Source organism: Cetorhinus maximus, chromosome 8 (genome assembly GCF_964194155.1).
Source record: "Cetorhinus maximus chromosome 8, sCetMax3.hap1.1, whole genome shotgun sequence".
Lineage (NCBI taxonomy): Eukaryota > Metazoa > Chordata > Chondrichthyes > Lamniformes > Cetorhinidae > Cetorhinus > Cetorhinus maximus.
This window is the reverse complement of record NC_135886.1, coordinates 83956693-83976894: the sequence shown is the minus strand read 5'-3', so window position 1 is coordinate 83976894 and position 20202 is coordinate 83956693. Positions and strand designations below refer to the sequence as shown.

The window sequence follows — 20202 nt, the reverse complement described above, 5'->3', positions numbered from 1 at the left end:
GACAATTTTCCTGATGGTGTAATTCACTAGCCTGGCTGGTCCTTGAAATCAAATGCTGAACGTGCCTTCCACATAACTGTACAGTAGTTTACTTAAATGTATAATTTTAATGGTACATGAGTGAAGACAGAAGCAATGGTTTGTGTTCTACCTGGCTTAGTCCCATGAAAATCCTTGTCATAAACTACTTAATAACTGCCAAATGCAGCAGTGCTTTACCTTATTCAAGCCATTGATGGAGTGACATGAGAGATGCATCACAATTTCCACTGACACGGAGATGTTATTATTTGTTTTTAAATTTAATCCGATCCTCAGATTGAAATATGCTATAAAATCTCGTCTTTATTCATTCCAAATCACCTCAATGGCCACATCTCTTCCCTTTGCAGTTCATTCTTTATCTCTACATGGTTCTTACTTGACTGCGTACTGTTTTCTCCTGATTCTCTGGTATCTGTCTCTGTCTACCTACAGTCCCCATTTCTCACTCATTCAACTGTCTTACGATCTATGCTGTCTTTATTTTGCTCCTCAATCCATTCTCAGAACCTATGGTCTCTCACCTACTTCTTCAATTTCTACTATCTTCATTTCATTCAGTTTTTCAACTATTTCCATTTCCTCTGTTTCTTGATTTCCTGTTTTCCCTTGAAACTTCATCCCTGACTTTCTCAAGAACCCAGGCCGGAATTGTACGGCCCCGATGGAGCGGGGGCGGGGCCATAAAATGCAGCGAGCCAATCTAAACTCCATTTATTTCAGGGGAAACGTAAAATCCCGCTGCCGTAAAATTCCGCCCCTAGTGTCTGCTCCACTCTAAAGGTTCAACTCCAAAGTCCTAATGTTCTGTAGAGCTGGGTCCTGCGTTTTACGTCAATGATCTCATTTGATGGCTTGTTTCTCAATAAACCTCCGAATCCCAAGACACTTAAATCTCACGCCATTATATCTCTTGGAACACTGTTCTATTAAGCATATATTATACTCAAATATTAATTTATCAATATTGTTTCGTAGTGGACACATTTTAGATGTTGAACTGCTAACTGTTCATTTGATTCAGTTGCACGTTATTCTGTGACTGTTAAGCCCAGTTACTGGAAACATCAAATATCCATAAATCTGGTATAAAGGATCTTGAACCATCAATTAATATTTTTAAGCATTCATTTTTGACTAGCATCTTTTACATATCCTTTTGTGCCTAAATACTTATGCACACCATGGAGATTAGTTGTGAATTTAAGAAGAATGCAATCTATCAACTCGGTTAATCCAATAGTTTGTGGTTAATCCAATAGTTTGCCATTGTTACTCAATACTTCCTTGTGAAGACACTACTGCAGGAAGTTTTTCAACAACAACGTGACATATCAGATAGTGAGACTTGATTCTGTAATCACGTTGCCCTAATTTTTTTTAATGTTTGGATCCATTACAACACTTAGACATTGAAGAGATTTTGGCCCAGAATTTGCCCGTGAGCATCGAGTTGGATTTTTTCCTCACCCTTCAGCTCCAATTATTTTTGCTCTGCAAATTGCTGGATGTGCGAGTGATAATGGTAAAATGAAGGAAACAGAACGGCTAGAATCTTGGTGAATGATGTGATCAAGAGCCTATCTCCTTAACCAATTACATTTAAGGATTGAGAAAGAAAAAAAGGGAAAATGACAGGGAAGGAAATAGGCTGAAATAACACACAGCAAAAGAAATAAAGTGGGGGGTCAGCAGGGGGAAGATAGATTGGATTTAGAAATAGAAAAAGAGACCATGGGCAGGATTTTTGGGTCATCAGGCAGGCGCAGTGGGCGGGTCCAGGAGTGGCCGGGAAACAGTGCGCCACCCCCGATCAACCCCTGACCGCGATTTCACGCTGGCTGGCCAAGTAACAGCCAGCCAGCGTGAAATACGCGCTGAAAGCCTCAGCACTGCCAGGGTGGAGGTGGGAAGAGGGCAAGCGCTGAAGTCTGCGCGAGTGCGGGTGAGCGCTCACAGAAAGCTCCCTGAAGGCAGAGAGCTGCCCCAGGGAGCTGAAGAATTTTAAATGCAAAAATAAAGATTTTGAAATACTGAAAAAAATGTCCCCCCACATAGGACTCACTCACTCGAACAAAGAGATTGTAAAAATTCTGTCAAAACATTTTTTTTTAAATTATGATCGGAAACCTCATCCCACCCATGGATGAGGTTTCCTCAAAAATGCAAAGGCCGCCTGGCCAATTCGCCCGCCCGCCAACCATAACATTGGACAGGCAGTGAAAAATCCAGGTCAATTGGCTTTTTAATGGCCTTAATAGGCCTCTTAATTGTTGGCAGGCGTGCTGCCAACTCTCACGTGCGCCCGCTGACCAAAATATTGCACAAGTGCGCAATGACGTCGGGACACTCAACCAACATCATCACGTGCTAATTTACGGCCAATCAGGTCGGGCACGCGCCCGCCCATAGGAAGTAAAATTCTGCCCTATTTATTTTTAGAAATTAAGGCTTAAAGAAATCTTGAGGAACAATTTATTACCTGCATGATTGAGACTCCACAGTTCTGACTGTTCTCTTTCTGGGCCTCCAAGGTTGATTGGCAAGGTTGATAGGACCATAAATGATCCTATTACCTTGGTCTTATATAGTAAAATAGCAGCCCTATCAGCAGCGAGTTTGATTTTACTTATGCCACAAGTCCAACAATTTCATGAAACTCATGGGGAGGTTGACAGCAAGCTCCAGTTTTTGTGAGGTTAAGGGTGGAGCTGCACAAATCATCCAGCATTATAGCAATTCACTTAATATCTCTTCCTTGCCACAAATTTCTGTGTTGCTTTTTAATACACTAATTACAGCAGGTGCCATGAACTCACTTTTATTTTTGCAGCTGTTTCTGGGTCACTGATTTTGAGAGTAGTTTTTGCAAAGTAGAAGATACTTTGGAGGAAAAAGCTGCCATGATGTTGTATGAAGGCAGTGTTGTAATATTGACAGAATTGTGTAAAATATCTAATGATAATTATTCATGGCAAACAGACTAGGGACTCACCTGTGCTGGAATTCAGTTCCTCATTCTCAGACTCAGCGCCATTTTGACTACCATTACCATGGAGATTATTCATTGTTGCAAGTTTCAGCTTTTGTAACTTCATCGCTTCAGCCATAGCTGCTGCAGTTAAACCTAGCAAACAAACAATTAAGATAACATGTCACTATTTAGAAGACAGCGATTCAGTTATTATAGTGTGGAAGATTGTTGAAATACATTGCATCTGTAATTGATAATTGCCATCGACCTAAGAGTTAATAAATGAAACGCTATCTGAAAGTTTTAATACAAAGCACTTAATAGTCTAACAGTTTTAAGTTGGTGTGTTGCAGTTTATGTGCACATCAATGCAAAAACAATAGTATTAATCATTGAGCCTGACTAACAATCTAACTCCCAAATGCTTGGACAATGTATAATTTAGGTTCATCCTAAAACATTGGATTTCTAATTAGAAAACACAGGTTAAAATGCATTTATATCCGTTCTTTCTTTGAAGCCAAGTTTCATCATTTTTATTCGGATTATCGGGCGTGGGGTAAAATTATTTGGATGGAAAACGAGGGTCTTTCCACACTGTTACATTAATTAAAGAATAGCATTGCTGGTGTCCATAACCATTTACTGGACCATCCCACAGTTGTGCAGGGAGGGGAGAAATAAAAATAATTTATAGATTTTTCAAAATAAAATTAATGAGATGAAAAGTTTCTGTACAATTGAAGATGTGACACCTAAGGAATAAATTCTACATTAGTCATAAAGGTTAAGCTTAATAAGTGGAATAAATTCATCGTCCTCTCTTCTCCAGTGCGTCTATTGGAGATAAACCTCTAAGACCATATACCAATACATGGGGAAATACTTGAATAGAGTATATTTGAACTGTTCCATAATACAGTATTGATGATCAGCATGATGCACCTGGAAGGAATAACAAAGAATGATTGTGGTGTGGGAATAATAATTAACTGGTCATTTCTGTTAACAATTATTCTTTAATAAATCCACAGGGTCACAACACAAGAACTGTGACACAGCTTTGAAGAATGGGCAGACAACATGGGAGGAATTTCGAGGGGGGACCACATCTGCCACCAAAATTGGCGGCACCCCTACCGACCTGATCTCCGGGAGCCCCAACAGAATTAATTCCCTAATTGTCATTACTTGCCCACTTAAGGGCCTCAATTGGAGTCTGGGCAGGGATGTCGCCTGCAGGCTTTCTCTCCTCAGACTTAATCAGAGGGCAGCAGGAAGGCAACAGAATCTCCACTCCGCACCCTCCCGCCTGATCACACAGCCCTTCCGGCCTCTGAACTCATCCGTATGGGGGTATTAAATTCCACCCCACATTTTGCTGTTTCCTGCATCACAACATCAACTACACTTCAAAAGTACTTCATTGGCTGCAAAGCACTTTGAGATGTCCGGTGGTCATGAAAAGCGTTATATAAATGCAAGTCTTAATTTCTTTTTGCTTTTGGATTAAAAACTTACACTTGGAGTCAAAAAGAAGGTTTTTCCAAAAATATAATTTTTAAGTTATGCATTGCATTTTTTCTTTTTGTTTTTATGCAGCTATTAAATACAAAAACTATATGAAATGTTGGAAACAAATCCATTAGCAATTTTAAACAGAAAGGACAGGTTAATATTCTAGGGGCAGGATTTTTCGCTCAGCGTGCGGGCGCATGCTCAACACGCCCAAGCGTGAAATAAAGCGTGCCGACGTCAACGCACAGTCACACAATAGTTCAGTCGGCAGGCGTGCGCCGGAGCCGGCAACATGCCCGCCGACAATTAAAAGGCTTATTAAGGCCACTAAGTTAACAATTGTGCTGCATTTTTCACTGCCTGTTCAACCTAACGGCTGGCGGGCAGGCAAAAAGGCCAAGTGGCCTTAGCATTTTTTTTTGGAAACCTCATCCACGGGCGGGATGAGGTTCCCAAAATCAAATACAAATTAAATTTAATTTTTAATTAAAACATGTCCCTGCTCATGTGACAGAGTCACTTGAGGAGACATGTTTCATTAATTTTTTCTGCTATTAATTTTTTCAATATTTTCTTCATCTCCCTGAGGCAGCTCTGTGCCTCAGGGAGATTATTAAGTGCTCTTTTGCGTGCATGCGCAAATTGCGCACTAGGTCTGCTTGATCTCCCCACCCCACCCACACAGGCAGTGCTCAGCGCTGCTGCTCGCGTATCATGCTGGGTGGGCCTTAATTGGCCCGCCCACATACAATCATGGAGCGTTGCCGATTGTGGGCGGCAGTTGGCTTCCTGATCGCCCCCGCCAATCCTGCATGCCAAGGGCAAAATTCTGCCCTAGGTGTAAGTTCTTCACCAGAAGTGGAAACATTAACCGTTCTTTGCTCTTTATAGATGCCGATGCACTGTGCACTTGCAGCCTTTTGAAATTTTCTTTCCACTTTCCAACATTTGCATTATTATCTTTATTTATCAAAACATTTGACATTAACTATGAATTCAATGTTTTCCATTTGACGATTGGCCAAATTTACTCTAAGTTTCTTGCATGAGAAACTAACCGCTCATCCACCTTGGAAATGAAAACGATTTGGTACAGTTTTCCTATTACTTTAGTTCCTACAGGCTTTCAATATCTGAAAATTAATATAAACCTTTGTTCTTGTGTCCAACATTTAACAAATCGTCTACTTGAGCAGGTATTTGGGTGTGTACAATGAAGGGTTTTTTTTTAAAGCCCTAAACATTAACTTATGTTAATGATTTGTTTGGAGTTTTGATTCTTTTATGAGTTACAAAAGTACTGACATCTCAGCTAATGGATTGTCTATTATACTCAACCTTTATAACAAGATGTAATCTCAACACAAGTTTATAATATTTAAGTTTGTAATATTTATATTTATTTACTTAATATTGCACTGTTAAATTCTGATAAATGTTCAACCCCTTACAAAAAAATGTTGGCCTTGGATTAAACTGACGGAAAGGTCATTTTAATTGCATTCCACCAGAATCTATTTAATCATTCATTCAATAATTCAATGTAAGCATAAACAAAGACAACTGCTACAAAAGCACATTGTACATAAAAATGATTAGACTTCTAAAGTATGTTGTTATCTGTAGGTGAGATTTGGCAAACATTGTAGTGTAGACAAAGTAGTGATTTTCCATTATAATGCTGAGTATAGTGCTGCTGCATGTGATGTTATAATAAGACAGGTGGTGTAATAGTGCCCCTTATGCCCAGTGAGTTAGGTGCACTTTTGTCCCAGTGTACTTGCATCTAACTCATAAATCCAATTATCATCAAAAGCAATATTTTGTGGATGTTGGGAATCTAAAGGAAACAGGAGATGCTGGAAATACTCAGTGGGTCTGGCAGCATCTGTCGAGAGAGAACTAGCATTGACATTTCAGATCAATCAGCAGTTCTGATGAAAAGTCATCGACTTGAAACACTAACTCTGTTTCTCTCTCCCCAGATGCTGCCAGACCTGCTGAGTATTTCCAGCACTTTGTTTTTTGTTTATCGTCAAGGCCTAACATGTGGAAGACAAACATGTACCACAAGAATTTAACATCAGGGCACACAGAGGGAATTACATACCAACAGTAGCCGGAGGCATTACTGGTGAAGGTGGGCAGGAGGAGAGCTGCCATGGTCCCAAAGCAGAGCCAGGAGACCCTCGAGCTCCACCCTCAGAAGGGGATGGCAGCAGGTGGCCAGGAAGATCAAGTCCCTGTAGTCTGAAGCTGAGGACCTGGCAGCAGTGCAACAAGAAGTTTAATGATCTCATACGCGTGGTCAATACCAGAGTGAATGCATCTTCACACACGTCTCCTCCCCACCACTCCACCAGCCACTCACACTGTTCAATGCACTAGGCCTCCGTCACTCACCCATCAGCACTCCCTGGCACTCAGGACTCGCACCTAACATCCAGATACTCCGCTTCATCCTCAAACACCTACCGATGCTGTGAGCATCACACCATCTCTCACTACCTCCACAGACCTGCAGCTATTCAGCTATGGCAGGCACATCATCTAAACACAGTGCAGCACAATCACAGACATTCTTCCCTCTCTCTTAGCCACAGAGCCACAGAGAGCAGAGCAGAGCTGGTGGGGAACAAGGACACTTGCATCAACTGAGCACTAGGGAGGAGATGCTACTCTGCATCATGGAACTGGCTGCGACATGACCCACAACAGTACTGAGAACATTGAGAAAGATGGCATCTTCTTGCCTTATGCTTGTCCTTGACTCCCAGAATACCCTCATCCTGCTCTCTGGTGTGGTTAGCAAGCTGCTAATTGTGTGGCCACAGAGCTCTTGCTTCCCAGCCCACACATATTCTCTCACACAAAGCCTCTTCTGATTTCCTGCTTTCAGACACCCACGAACTGCTGCCTGCACAACCACAGCAGCCAAGGAGAAGGAGAGAGAGCAACAGCACAGCACTGACGAAGAGGCCCTGTCATTTGATCTGACACTCGCAACCACCAGCCACTGGCATTGCACTTCCCATCAAGACTAGTATAGAATTGGAATCAGTAAATGGGTTAGTCACGAGGCACAAGTGAGCTGCAAACAAGTCAGGGTGAAAGAAGGCCGAGGTGGCAGACAGTAGTGCAGCAGAGGACCCAGGCGGGTGGGTGGTGGGGGACACACACACTTTGATGGGGGCAGCGTGCAAGACAGCATTGATCGGAAATGCACACCGAGAAGTTGGGTGCACTGGCTGGTCTGCCAGGCAGCCGCTTGTCATTGTCAAGGAACATGGAACAGTCCAGCTGCAACTTAAAGGAGTGCGTGAACATAGAAAGATACAAAGAATGAGCAGGAGTAGGCCATTCAGCCCCTTGAGCCTGCTCTGCATTTAATAAGATCATGGCTAATCTGATAGTATTCTCAAATCTGCATCCCACCTACCCCCGATAACCTATCACCCCCTTGCTGACCAAGAATCTATCCACCTCTGCCTTAAAAATACTCAAAGACTCTGCTTCCACCACCTTTGGAAGAGAGTTCCAAAGACTTATGGCCCTCTGAGAGAAAACATTTCACCTCATCCCCATTTTAAATGGGCAACTCCTTATTTTAAATAGTGACCCACGATTCTCCCACGAGAGGAAACATCCTCTCCACATCTGCCCTGTCAAGTTCTCTCGGGATCTTATATGTTTCAATCAAGTTGCCTCTTACTCTTCTAAACTCCAGTGATACAAGCCTAGCCTATCGAACCTTTCCTCACAAGAGAACCCTCCCATTCCAGGCATTAGTCTGGTAAACCTTCAGTGAACTGCTTCCAACGCATTTACATCCTTCCTTAAATAAGGTGACCAATATTGTACACAGAACTCCAGATGTGGTCTCACTAGTGCTCTGTACAACTGAAGCAAAACCTCCCTACTTTCCCCTCACATTAAATGATAACATTCTGGCGTGAATTTTTCCCGCATCCGGTGGGCTCGGCAGGAGCAGGCGGGGGGTAGTCGTGGAGCTGACCGCCACCCACAATCGGCTCTGCACCGCCTTTTTACGTGGGCAGGCCAATTAAGGCCCGCCCAGCGTAATACGCGAACGATAGCGCTCAGCGCTACCTGTGCGGGCGGGAGACGGAGGGAGAGTCGGGGCCAGCACTCTTTCGCTCTCGCACATGAAGAGTGCTTCCGTGCCTCAGGGGGATTGAACCAGTTTGTAAAAACATTTTTACAGAAGTAAAAAATTTAATGTGACATGTCCCCTCATGTCACATGAGATGGAACATGTTATTATTTTTCATATAAAATTTTCATTTAGGTAGTAAAGCTTTAGGAAATCTCACCCCGCTCGTGGATGAGGTTTCCTAAAAAAACGTAAAGGCCACTTGGCCTTTTTGCCGGTCAGCCAACCTTAAGGTTGGATAGGCAGCATAAACAATGACATTAATGAATTTGTTAATGGCTTTAATAGGCCTATCAGTTATCGGCGGATGTGCAGCTGATTCCGGCTGCATGCCTGCCGAACAAAACATCGCGAGACAGCGCGGTGATGTCAGGGCACACACTCAACGTTATCGCGCATCATTTTACGCTCCGGCATGGCGGGCCCGCCCCCACACGCTGACTGAAAAATCCTGGCATCTATTATCTTTCCTAATTACTTGCTGTACCTGCATACTAGCCTTTTGTGATTCATGCACTAAGTCACCCAGATCCCTCTGCATCTCACAGCTCTGCAATTTCTGATCAATTAGATAATCTGCTTCTCTTTTATTCTTCCTGCCAAAATGGACAATTTCACATTTTCCAACATTAGAAGCAGAGTTTGCCCCCTCTGCAGCCTCTGCTCCATCTTCCTGATGTGTTGCTGATCCAGGGGCACCACACCTGCTGCCCCTATACCTGTTGCAGTCGTACATGTGCACTGGCCATCTGCTTCTCTGCGAACCCCTGTGAGGATGCAGCAAGTCTCTAGCAAATGCACCAAAACACTTCTTCAAAAACACTCCACAGCACTTTCAGACACTTACCAGTAGAAAAAGTTCCATAAATTTAACTAAGCTGTAATCAGGATTCCTACTCCTCCAGGGCCTATCTTGCTGCTTCATGCTTCTTCTTTCAGTACACTATCAGGCAGGCTTTGTCAAGACACGACTTGGCCAATTTTGGTATCCTGGTATCACATCAGCCTGTGTGATATCAGGATAGCGTCATTTCCATGTGCTCAGGCACATACAGAGGACACACCTATGTGTGCTCATATCAGCAATAAACACAGTGTATATGGTCACCTGTAGCACTGTCTGCCCATCTACGGGGAAGCAAAGCAAGTCTGGTGTAGTGCCCTGAGGAGCAGCGCAAATGCCAATGAATGTTTAATTTAATCTATCATATGCTGGATCTGGTATCCATTTGCTTTGGACTGAGTTCCATTTTATGTACATAAGCATATATGACTTACAAGATATTTAAACATTTTGCATTAAAGATGACAATTATGCATATTATTGTGAGTATATAAACCTTAAGCCTTTAAGCATGATGTAACAAAACTCCTTAAAATAAACACCTTCATTTTATTAAATGGCTTCCTCAAAAACGCAACAAGATTTTCAGATAAACATTAAATTTAAATATGTAAGAGGCCGAAGGCTGAATGCTAATTGCAACTCAACGGGGAGAATCTTTGGCTTGGCGAGCGGGCCCCGCCCCCGCTCACCGAGGTGTAAAATGACACGTCATCATTTAGATTTTCAGTTCAGCGGGTGCGCAGCTGAGTTGGCTGCACGCCCACCGAACTGTCAAAGGCCTATTAAGGCTATTTAACTAACAATTAAAATAATTAACAGAGCTGCCTGTCCAACCTTAAGGTTGGCGGGCAGGCGAAGAGCCCAGGCGGCCTTCATATTTTTCATGGAACCTCATCCATGGGCGGGATGAAGCTTCATGAAGGATTTTAAACTTTCTCAAAACTTTTTATTGAAATGAATGCACATGTCCCAGCTCATGTGACAGTTTCACATGAGGTCACATGTCATAAAAATTTTTTCAACACTTTATTGAACTGGTAAAACTTAAAACTAATCTCCCTGAGGCACTTCTGTGCCTCAGGGAGATTTCTGCGCTCTTTCGCGCACATGCATGAAAGAGCACACTTCCAACTCAGTGAACCTCCCTCCACCCGCATAGGGAGTGTATAGTGCTTCTGGACGCACGTCACACTGGGCGGGCCTTAATTGGCCCGCCCACGTAAAATGGCAGCGCGGACCTGATCGGGGGCACCGATCAGGTCCGCTCCCGCCCCCACACAACCCCCCCAACGGGGGGAAAACTCTAGCCAACATGTTGAAGAGATTCAGGCTCTGCTGATAAGTGTTGTACTCCAGTCCAGCAAGGGTAAAATGAAGTAAGTGCTTTTGGACCATTATTCAACCTCATTGGTAAGAGCTCATCCTGGAGCTTACAATCCTCCAGGATACTCCTAGAATGTCCAGAAATTGAAGATTAATCTCCGAAGGCACTGCTTGGAAAAATTTATTTTAACATTTTTATTTTGAAAAATATATTGGATATGGAAATGGAAAGTCATGTGATCAAACCTAAAGGAATGTGTCCAACCATATTTGGTAACCCTGCCTCATACATACATCTGCAACATGGATCTAGCGAGCCTCAGCTGGAGGAAGCTGCATTGACACAGTGGAATCGTGAGAGGCGGGGCAAGTAGCAGGCAGGCAAAAAATGGAAGAGCAAAATGTAATGCAAAATATCTGTTGGAATATCGTTTGAAATGAAGGCACACACATTTTAAGGCCACAGTTTATTGTTTTCCTTTATGGTGAATATTTAACTTTGTACAATTTCTTAAGTCCTATGTTATTGGACCAAAAGTAGTGCATCAAATGCCTGCTGCCTGATTTACTTACCCTTTACAGCTCAGGATTTTGTGAGTGTAAAGCTTCTGCAGATCAGAGACAGCCAGTTGTTTTATCTGTCAGTTCACTTAACCAACTGTGAAGTCATGAGAGTTTCTAAATCCTTTGAGGACTGTGGTATTTCAGTCTCCAAGTCATAAATTGTAATGTTTCCATCTCTTCACAATATTCTAAGAATAAATGCATGCTGTTTGGTTCTGCACCAAACTATGTTGAGGCATTTATTACAACAAAGACTCAGAAAATTTACATGTGTAAAATCCTTGCAGATATTAAATAAATGAATTGAGCATTTTGAAAGCTGAAAGATCTATCACTGCTCAACGGATTAAACCCTTGGAGAACGACAAGACACTTGGACACCACTACACCACGTGGAATGTTTGGTCTCTCTGGCCTATGTAATAACACAAGACTTTTACATGTATTATTGTCAAGGTACAAAATATAGAATAACAGATGGTTGGGAATGCAATACAAAGGTGCACGTGGCCCCAAGAGATTACATATGCCTTCGTAATTCATCTCCCTACCATCTGTTATTTTTAAATCTTTCTTTCCCTAAGTAAGCCAGGCATCAGCCAAGTTTAGTGGTCTGCAGAATTGAAAACACGATGCGTAATTAAAAAGCACACAAATACACACAATGACTATGTTGGAGAAGTAATAAGACAAGAAAATCGTAATTGTGTAAACATCCAGAGTTCCCATGTCAGCTTCACTGGTCAGGTATTGTATATCCTTAAGCAGTGCAATTCTCCCTATAAACTGATCTCACCAATGCTCCTTCACCTACCTCAGGACAATAAACCTACACTGCCCCAAAGTAAATGTTTCCTCCCTCAACGACAATCCACAATGCCATCTCTCAATGAGATTATTAGTTTAGGCTAACTTAGCAATCATTTTAAATCCAACTGTTGTACTGTAGATTCGCACTTACTAGGGAGACAGAAAACTCATTTTGCATGGGATCCTCACACTCAGCAACTTCATACTACTGGTCTAGACAGAATTTGAATATGTGCCCCAGTGATGAAGGGAAAATATGCTATTGTATTTCGCCAGCTTGACTTTCAAAATGCAGATTTCAAAATACAAGGCACGGGGGTAAATTTTGGCTTTGGACAGCTATCTGTGATATGTATCTCCTGATTTTAATTTCTATTGATATATAACTGACAGCTCAATTAATATTGTCCATTACCTAAAGTCAAAATTGTCAGCTAAATGTCCACAATCATTCAGTTCTTAAAGGGATAAATATATGCAGCAAATATATATATATATATATATATATATATATACAGCAACTTATTTTCCTCTCCTTCACCCCAAAGGGAACATTTTATCATCTCAGACATGCATAGGCTTTCAGTAAGTACAGCGGTTGTTTAGATGCCACGAGTGAAACCACTGTGGTTTTAGTTGACTAAAATCTGGGTAGTCAGTTAGGAAATGTGTACTTCCAGTTTGTGTTTTATCTCTCCTCAACAGTTTTCCTCCTTCTGACAATAATTATTTTCCAACGATGCCAAACCCTTAGCAATATCATCTGTCTTAGCCTCCTGCTTTTGCTGTGAGCTTCAGGACGGTGTTATGAGTTATTGCATTTCAAAATTATTAAACTATCTCAGATTTCAGCTAATATTAGTCACTTGCAAATAGCTGTTGGTCTCTCTTGCTTGGGATGAGGCTTTTTTTTATTCCTATCTGATTTATTACTGTGTTGCTCGCCTGCGGAAGTGAAAAGACACAATGTCAACACTTTAACACATTTTATAGGTCACATCAAGCACCCATTATCGTGAGTAGCACATTGCACTAACACTGGATGGGTTCCAGTAAACCTAAGAACTGGAGAAGAGGCTCTGAAGATTAAATTGGGACGATGCATGTTGGAAGTTGCTTCATTGGATCACATAGTTCTGACAGAGAAGGATACAAAATGAGAGAGTTTATATTGCCTGCATTGTCTCAAGCTTCTGATTCAAAGCTTTATAGATGCTTTACAGCTTTTGGAAATAATATGTTACCAGTACAACACAATGAGAATGGCCAAGAGCGCATCTCTATTTGTAAGCACCTGAGTAAATGGAAAACCTGATACTGGTGCAAAAATTCTGCTCGAGTGACATCCTCAAAGGGTTTAAAAATGGAATTTTTTCCTTTGGCTTGAGGCACTGGCAGTTAACTGTGTACGTGATTTACTTTATGCATTTTAACAATGTCAATTTGTTATCTTTTGCTAACTACAAGACTTAATCCACAACAAATATAATCTTATGACAATATAATTTGCCAATAAATATTTCAATGTACAACATAACCTTAGACACTTAACCCTTTCAAATGTTCCATAGATTTCTTTTCCAGCTGAAAGCATCAAGCTTTCCAATAATCAGCAAGAAAACAAATGCTGTGACTTTCAAATACGAGAAAGTGTTGCTAAGCTACGAGTTCTAAAACTCAGAACAATCATTTGGCCAATATTAATTCAAACGATTGTATCTTTAAGTTAATTTATCAGAAATGACTGGCAAACTTATTAAAATTGTTCTGGAAATCTGATAAATTTAAATGTGCCCAGTTATTCATTTATCACACAGATTTCATCAGCATGACTAAAGCTACAATCAGAATCATGAATATTGCGACTTAAAAAAAACAAATCGCAGAGTAATACTTGGCCCATTATTCACCATTTTATTTGCAGCTGACCTACAGGTCCAGTATAAAAGCTGACAAGATGATTACTTACAATGTTGCTTTCTTTAACAAACCAAATTAGATGAAGTTTTGTTAGGATTTGAATTCATAATCAAGACTCCAAAGGTTCAAATGCAACGGAGTCGGGCATCTTAAAACAGCTTATTAATCCAAATAAATTTTAAATGGGATCATAGCCTTTGCACATTAGTGAGGAAATCCTTCTGCCAAAACGTTGACTGGAAATCGATTTGTTCAGGACTGCTAATTACTACAACGAAAAAATGCAAAGACCTACAGAGTCAACATATTTCGGTATGAAATTAAAAATTTATTTAACAGCACCTAATTTGTGTAAGAATGCGCAAGTCTGTAGTGCTGTTGAACTAAGCATCATTAGTCTAGAAATGTAAAATGTTGCATACTTTTACAGAGCCGTACAGGAATTGTTCATCAAAAAATTTGAATATTTAAACTCCACAGTGAACATTTTTATTCATCTGGTTTTCTACATGAAAATTCTTCCCCAAAGCCCACATGCATTTCTATCATGACAAGAAAATGATCTCTGCAGGGTGAAATATTGGGTGTTACTTAGAAAGATATTTTGCACAAGATATTGTTCAGTGAATACAGCCCTTTTATGACTTTTTTTATTCGTTCATAGGATCCGAGCATCACTGGCAAGCCCAGTGTATATTGTCAATCTCTAATTGCCCTTGAGAAGGTACCAAGCTTTATCATTTTACTTTTTGGTTGGCGTAGTAAATAAGGAGATTTCTATATTTAATTTTACACAGTTTTAAGTATCTAGAGTTGAAGATGGAAATAGACTTTGTTAAAGATTTTCAAAATGTTGGCCAAGATTGTCCCGGAAATTAAAATGGGACCTGAGATCTCAGGACACCCCTAAGCGCTTTACAGTCAATGAACTATTTTGAATTGCAGTCACTGTAGTAATACATGAAAGGCCAAATCTCTATTGATCAAATTAATGCTGCCTCCCTCTAAATGTAAACTAAATTGTAGATGGTCAAGACATTAGCAGGCATTTAGAACTCAAACAATATGTGAATGGCTAACTATTGGGCTTCTGTGCAACAATTCCTGCTTTTGTATCTTTAAATGGGGAGCGGCAACTCCGACTTCAGAATGCTTGATTCATACTAGGATGTTCTGCCGCTGCCCTTGGTTCAGGAAAGAAATCCAAACTCTGGATAAGATGAAATTGGCATTGTCTGAATTGAACATTGAGGAAGAAATTCAACTTGACTTCACATGTTATTACAATAACTTGAAGTTATATAAAGCACTTTAAGCATAATAAAATGTCCCAGGACCTTTCACAGGACTGTTATGAAACAAAATTGGATACCAATCCATATAAAGCAATATTAGTTTGGATGGCCAAAAGCTTGGTCAGAGTTGGATTACGCAGTGCTTCTTAAAGAAGGAAAGAAAGGTAGAGCGTTGGAGAGGTTTAGGGAGGAAATTCTAGAGCTTAGGTCCTAGACAACTTCATCAGGCTGCCTGTTTGGCACCAATAGCTTGTTCTTTCATTCAAATGAGGTCCAACACCCAGCTCTCCTTTTCCCTCAGGCAGGCAGACTGGCGTGCGAAGCAATTACTTCACTGACTGGGCCCTCGCTGCAACTGCAAATCCATTTTCTCCCCATTGTATCTAGAAGGTTTGCCAAGGGACAAACTTGCCTGCTTCATCCAAAACTCCTTTTGCTTCATCAAACTCTGTTTAAAAGAAATTCAAAAAAATCATATCTTTCTGGACTGATTCCAATTTTGGTTTTTAAATAATGTGCTGACTCAACATCTTGCTGTATCTTTTGTCCTTCTGTGTGTTAATTGATCTGCAAATAAATCTTCCTAACAGTTATAATCCAAAGTATGACAGCCTTTCAAAAGAACATGGTTGGCATCCCATCTGATCACCAATGAATTATACACTGAAACTAAGGGTCAATTGACAGATTGAAGACTAACTCATGTATGACATGTATCAGGATGTGGGCTTCAGGTCACAGCATACTGGATCAGATTTTAGAAGTCATTGCTTGTACTGTGAACGCAAGGAAATATGTTGAGTAAAACTGTAGCAAACAGACAAGTACCACTTGTCATCCTTCCATTTTTGTATGCTAGTTATCATTAATATTACATTAACATTTGTTTCAAGCTATTTCTAACATCTGTGAAATTCAACATATTGAGCAGAATTTTACATTCGGCATGTGGGGGCAGGCCTGATATGCGGGAACGTAAAATGATGCGCGATGACGTTGGCCGTGCGTCCTGCTGTCTCGCGATATTTCATTCAGTGGGCACTCGCCGGAGATGGCTGCGCACCCACCAATAATTGAAAGGCTTAGTCAGGCCATTAACGTACTAATTAACTCCTATTTTACACTTCCCACCCAACCTAATGGTTGGCGGACAGGCGAAAAGGCCAAGCAGCTCCGTGCCTCAGGGAGATTGAAGCGCTCTTTTGCGCACATGCGCGAAAGAGCGTTGGACCTGACTCTCCCTCCTCCCCCTGCCCACATAGGTAGCGCTCGCAATCCACGCTGGGCGGGCCTTAATTAGCCCGCCTGCGTGAAACCGTGGTGCCGAGCTGATCGCGGGCGGCAGTCGGCTCCGCAACCGCCACCCGTCTGCTCCCACCGAGCTTGCCCGATCAATGTAAAACCCTGGCTATAATGTTGATATCTATTATCCAATTTCCAGCTTCATTTTTCATGGTAAGTCAGAGGTTTTGCAAAAACCATAGAGTATTACTGAAAAAAGAGACATGTCAAAGGTTTTTGCCTTGTGCTCATCATGACACTTTGCAAGATTACCAGTATAAGGGAAAACAACAATTTATACTGTATGACAAGAGAGTGCTGATTGGCTGGCAAGTGGACTCTGGTAGAGGCGTTGCTACTGGTGCATTCTTCAAGGCAACACCTCCACCAATCAATCAGCACTCGCTTGTCATACAGTATGAAATTGCTGTTTTCCCCTTTTACTGGTATTCATGCAGTGTCCTGATGAGTGCAAGACAAAAACTTTGACATCTCTTTTTTTCAGCAATACTCAAATTCTGCACTCCCAAACTACTATTTGAAAAACCATGGATTTTACTCCTGTGCTGTATTACCATTAATTTATTAACACTGGGAGTGGAATTGGGAAGAAGGACCAGGTGCTTACAAGTACTGTGATGGGACTTTCAGGGTCTAGCAAAATTTTGAATAGGATCCCAGGATTTAGGAGGGGTTCTCAGGATTCCAGAAACAGCAGAAATGTAGGTTTTAGCTATAGTCAGACAAGTGCTGGTACCTAGGATCAATGAGAGAGGGATCCTAAGGATGTGTGAGCAATAGGTGAGCTCAAGGTTTTCCAGTGCTTCCAGGGTCATAAAGGACTGGGAATGTAGCCTCGGGATTTGTAAGTTCTGAAAGGGCATTATGGTATCTGGAAGTTAGGAAGGTTGGGACCATAGGAACGGAAGTCAAATTACCAACAGCCCCATCAAACAAAGAACATCCTCCTCCCTACCACATTTCTGCCTAATAATTAACCTCCTCCCATGAACCAGCCATAGACCCTTATTGCACGCTCAAGTAACCCAACTACCACTTCCCCCATTGTCTTTGCTTTCTTGCCTTACAGCATTTAAACATAACCTTTCTGAGTGTTAAAACTAATGGACAGGAGTTCAAAGCTGGGAATAAATAATTTCCTGATATGCATCCTGCCTTTTGCCAGGAGCACAGAAGCTAAAAATACAGAACAACGCTTAGGGAGCTTGGCAGTTATCACTGTCTTTAGTAAACTTAGGTTTCCATAAAGAAATAAAATTTACATCAGAAAATATTCAAAATTTCACTTTTATGCAGTTTCCTCAAAAGCCTCAAAAATGATCCAGAAGAGAGAAATTCTTGAACTCACCATTGAGCTACATAATTATTGACTGTCAGTTAAGTGAAGTATATAAGGACGACCAGCATGCAATAAAAAATACTCAAGTATGTCCTTCACTTCGGGAATGAAGGGTAAGGCTTCTAAAATAAAATGACTGTAAACTATTTAGGGCTTTTAACTTCATGTGGTTTTAGTTTGTTCGCATAAAACTTTAAATTTTCAAGTTTGTATATACAGTTCTTTATACATATCCCTGAGCCAAATACATCACTACCTCTTTACATCTGACTAACTCATGGATCTAAATGACCAGTGGTTCTCTATCTGCACAGAAACTCTGGTAGGGTTTTGCTAAAAACAGGTATGCTATCAAAGCTTTTCGTCCTGTACTTGTCAGGGCAGGCACAAGAAGGCCAAATTTCAAAGGGAGCAACAATTTATACTGCAGAAGAATGGGGTGCTGATTAGTTGGCAAGTTGACTTTGTTTGGTTGAAGCATTGCCTTGGAGAACGCACCAGGGAACTATTATTTCCCATGCTTTTTTTTAAATGCAAAAAAAAGATGCAATTCCTGGATATGTTCCTTTTGCCTGCAGAGGATAGGTCCCTGCATATTAATATGTGTAGCTTTTAGCAAGTGAGCCACATTGTGAGCCTGACTGATCTTAAATTGGTTGTTAGTGTAATTCTTAGCACACTTGAGATTGCTCAGCAAGTGCTGTCTAATCACAGCATCACATCTAATGTTGGACATTATGTTCTGAGTTTTGCAAGCTCAGTCTGGTTGAGTACAGTCAGTACCCTGCAGAAAAAGAGTACTTCTTCAGCAGTACTCAAATTCTGTACTACCAATCAACCCGAGTTGTTTCTTCTAGAGATACACTTAGGGGAGAATTTTCCCCCCGTCGGGCCAGTTGGGTGGGAGCGGACGTGCAGCCGATCGCAGGCATGGGCGGGCCAAGTAAGGCGTGACACGCACCCGGAAGCGTTCAGCGCTCCCTGTGCGGGTGGGGGGAGTAGGCTGAGTCGGGGCCTGCGCTCTTTCGCGCATGCATGCGAAAGAGCACAGAAATCTCCCTGAGGCACAGAGCTGCCTCAGGGAGATCAGTTTAATATTTAAAAATTTAAATAAAGGAAAAGAAACATTTTTAAGTCATGTCCCCTCATGTAACAGTGTCACATGAGCTGGGACACGTCTATGAATTTTTCTAAAAATTTTTATTAAAGTTTAAAAACCTTCATGAAACCTCATCCCGCCCATGGGTGAGGTTTCATGATAAATGCGAAGGCCGCCTGGGCTCTTCGCCTGCCCGCCAACCTTAAGGTTGGACGGGCAGCCCAGTTAATTATTTCAATTGATGTTTAAATGGCCTTAACAGGCCTTTGACAGATCGGAGGGCGCGTCATTTTACACGTCCGTGAGCGGGCCCCACCCCCGCTCACCTACCCGAAGATTCTGGCCTTAAAGTTCACTAACTACAGAAGCTTATAATGCATGAGGGAAACAGTAAATGAATTTTTAAAAATATTTTAATCGTGCTGCTTTATTTCTGGTGTTTGTTTGAAACTGACATCTCATCACAATGATGCAGTGCTGAGTTATGCTAACAGCTTCACAACACATTGATTAAACAAGCAAAAGTCTGCAGATGCAGGGTTTGTATACATGAACAAGACTTTGATCACCAACCTCAAAACAGCGGATATTTTTAATGTTAGCGTAGAGTGGGGCAGTCAACACTTTACTAACACTGAAGGCTCACTAAAGTTTGAAAAAATACTACACTCTCTGAAAACTTCTGAAAGTTCATTTTGTCGGATTGCAATTATACTGGAGTCAACATGAGGCTGCAGCAGTGCAATGTCACTGATTTGCATTTGGTCATGTCAGCCTCAGGACATTGCTCCAGGAGTTCCACAATGTAGTGTCCGAGGCCCAACCATCTTCAACTGTGTCAATAATCTTTCCTCTATCATAAGGTCAGAAATGGGGATGTTCACTAATCATTATGCATGTTCAGTTACCATTTGTAACTCCTCAGGTAATGAAGCAGTCTATGTGTGGATGCTGCAAGGTCTGGACAATGGTCAGCATCAGGCTGATAAGTGGCA

At 41.4% G+C, this 20202-nt stretch overlaps 1 protein-coding gene across 2 annotated transcripts in view; it reads right to left on the bottom strand.

Moving 5' to 3' along the window:
• The window catches only part of dacha (dachshund a), a 389808-nt gene that overhangs the window by 161562 nt on the left and 208044 nt on the right, over nt 1-20202 (bottom strand). For both annotated transcript variants that reach the window (XM_078547218.1, XM_078547219.1), the window contains exon 3: nt 3038-3169. In XM_078547218.1, coding sequence (XP_078403344.1) covers nt 3038-3169 — 132 coding nt within the window. The remainder of the gene's footprint in view (nt 1-3037; nt 3170-20202) is intronic.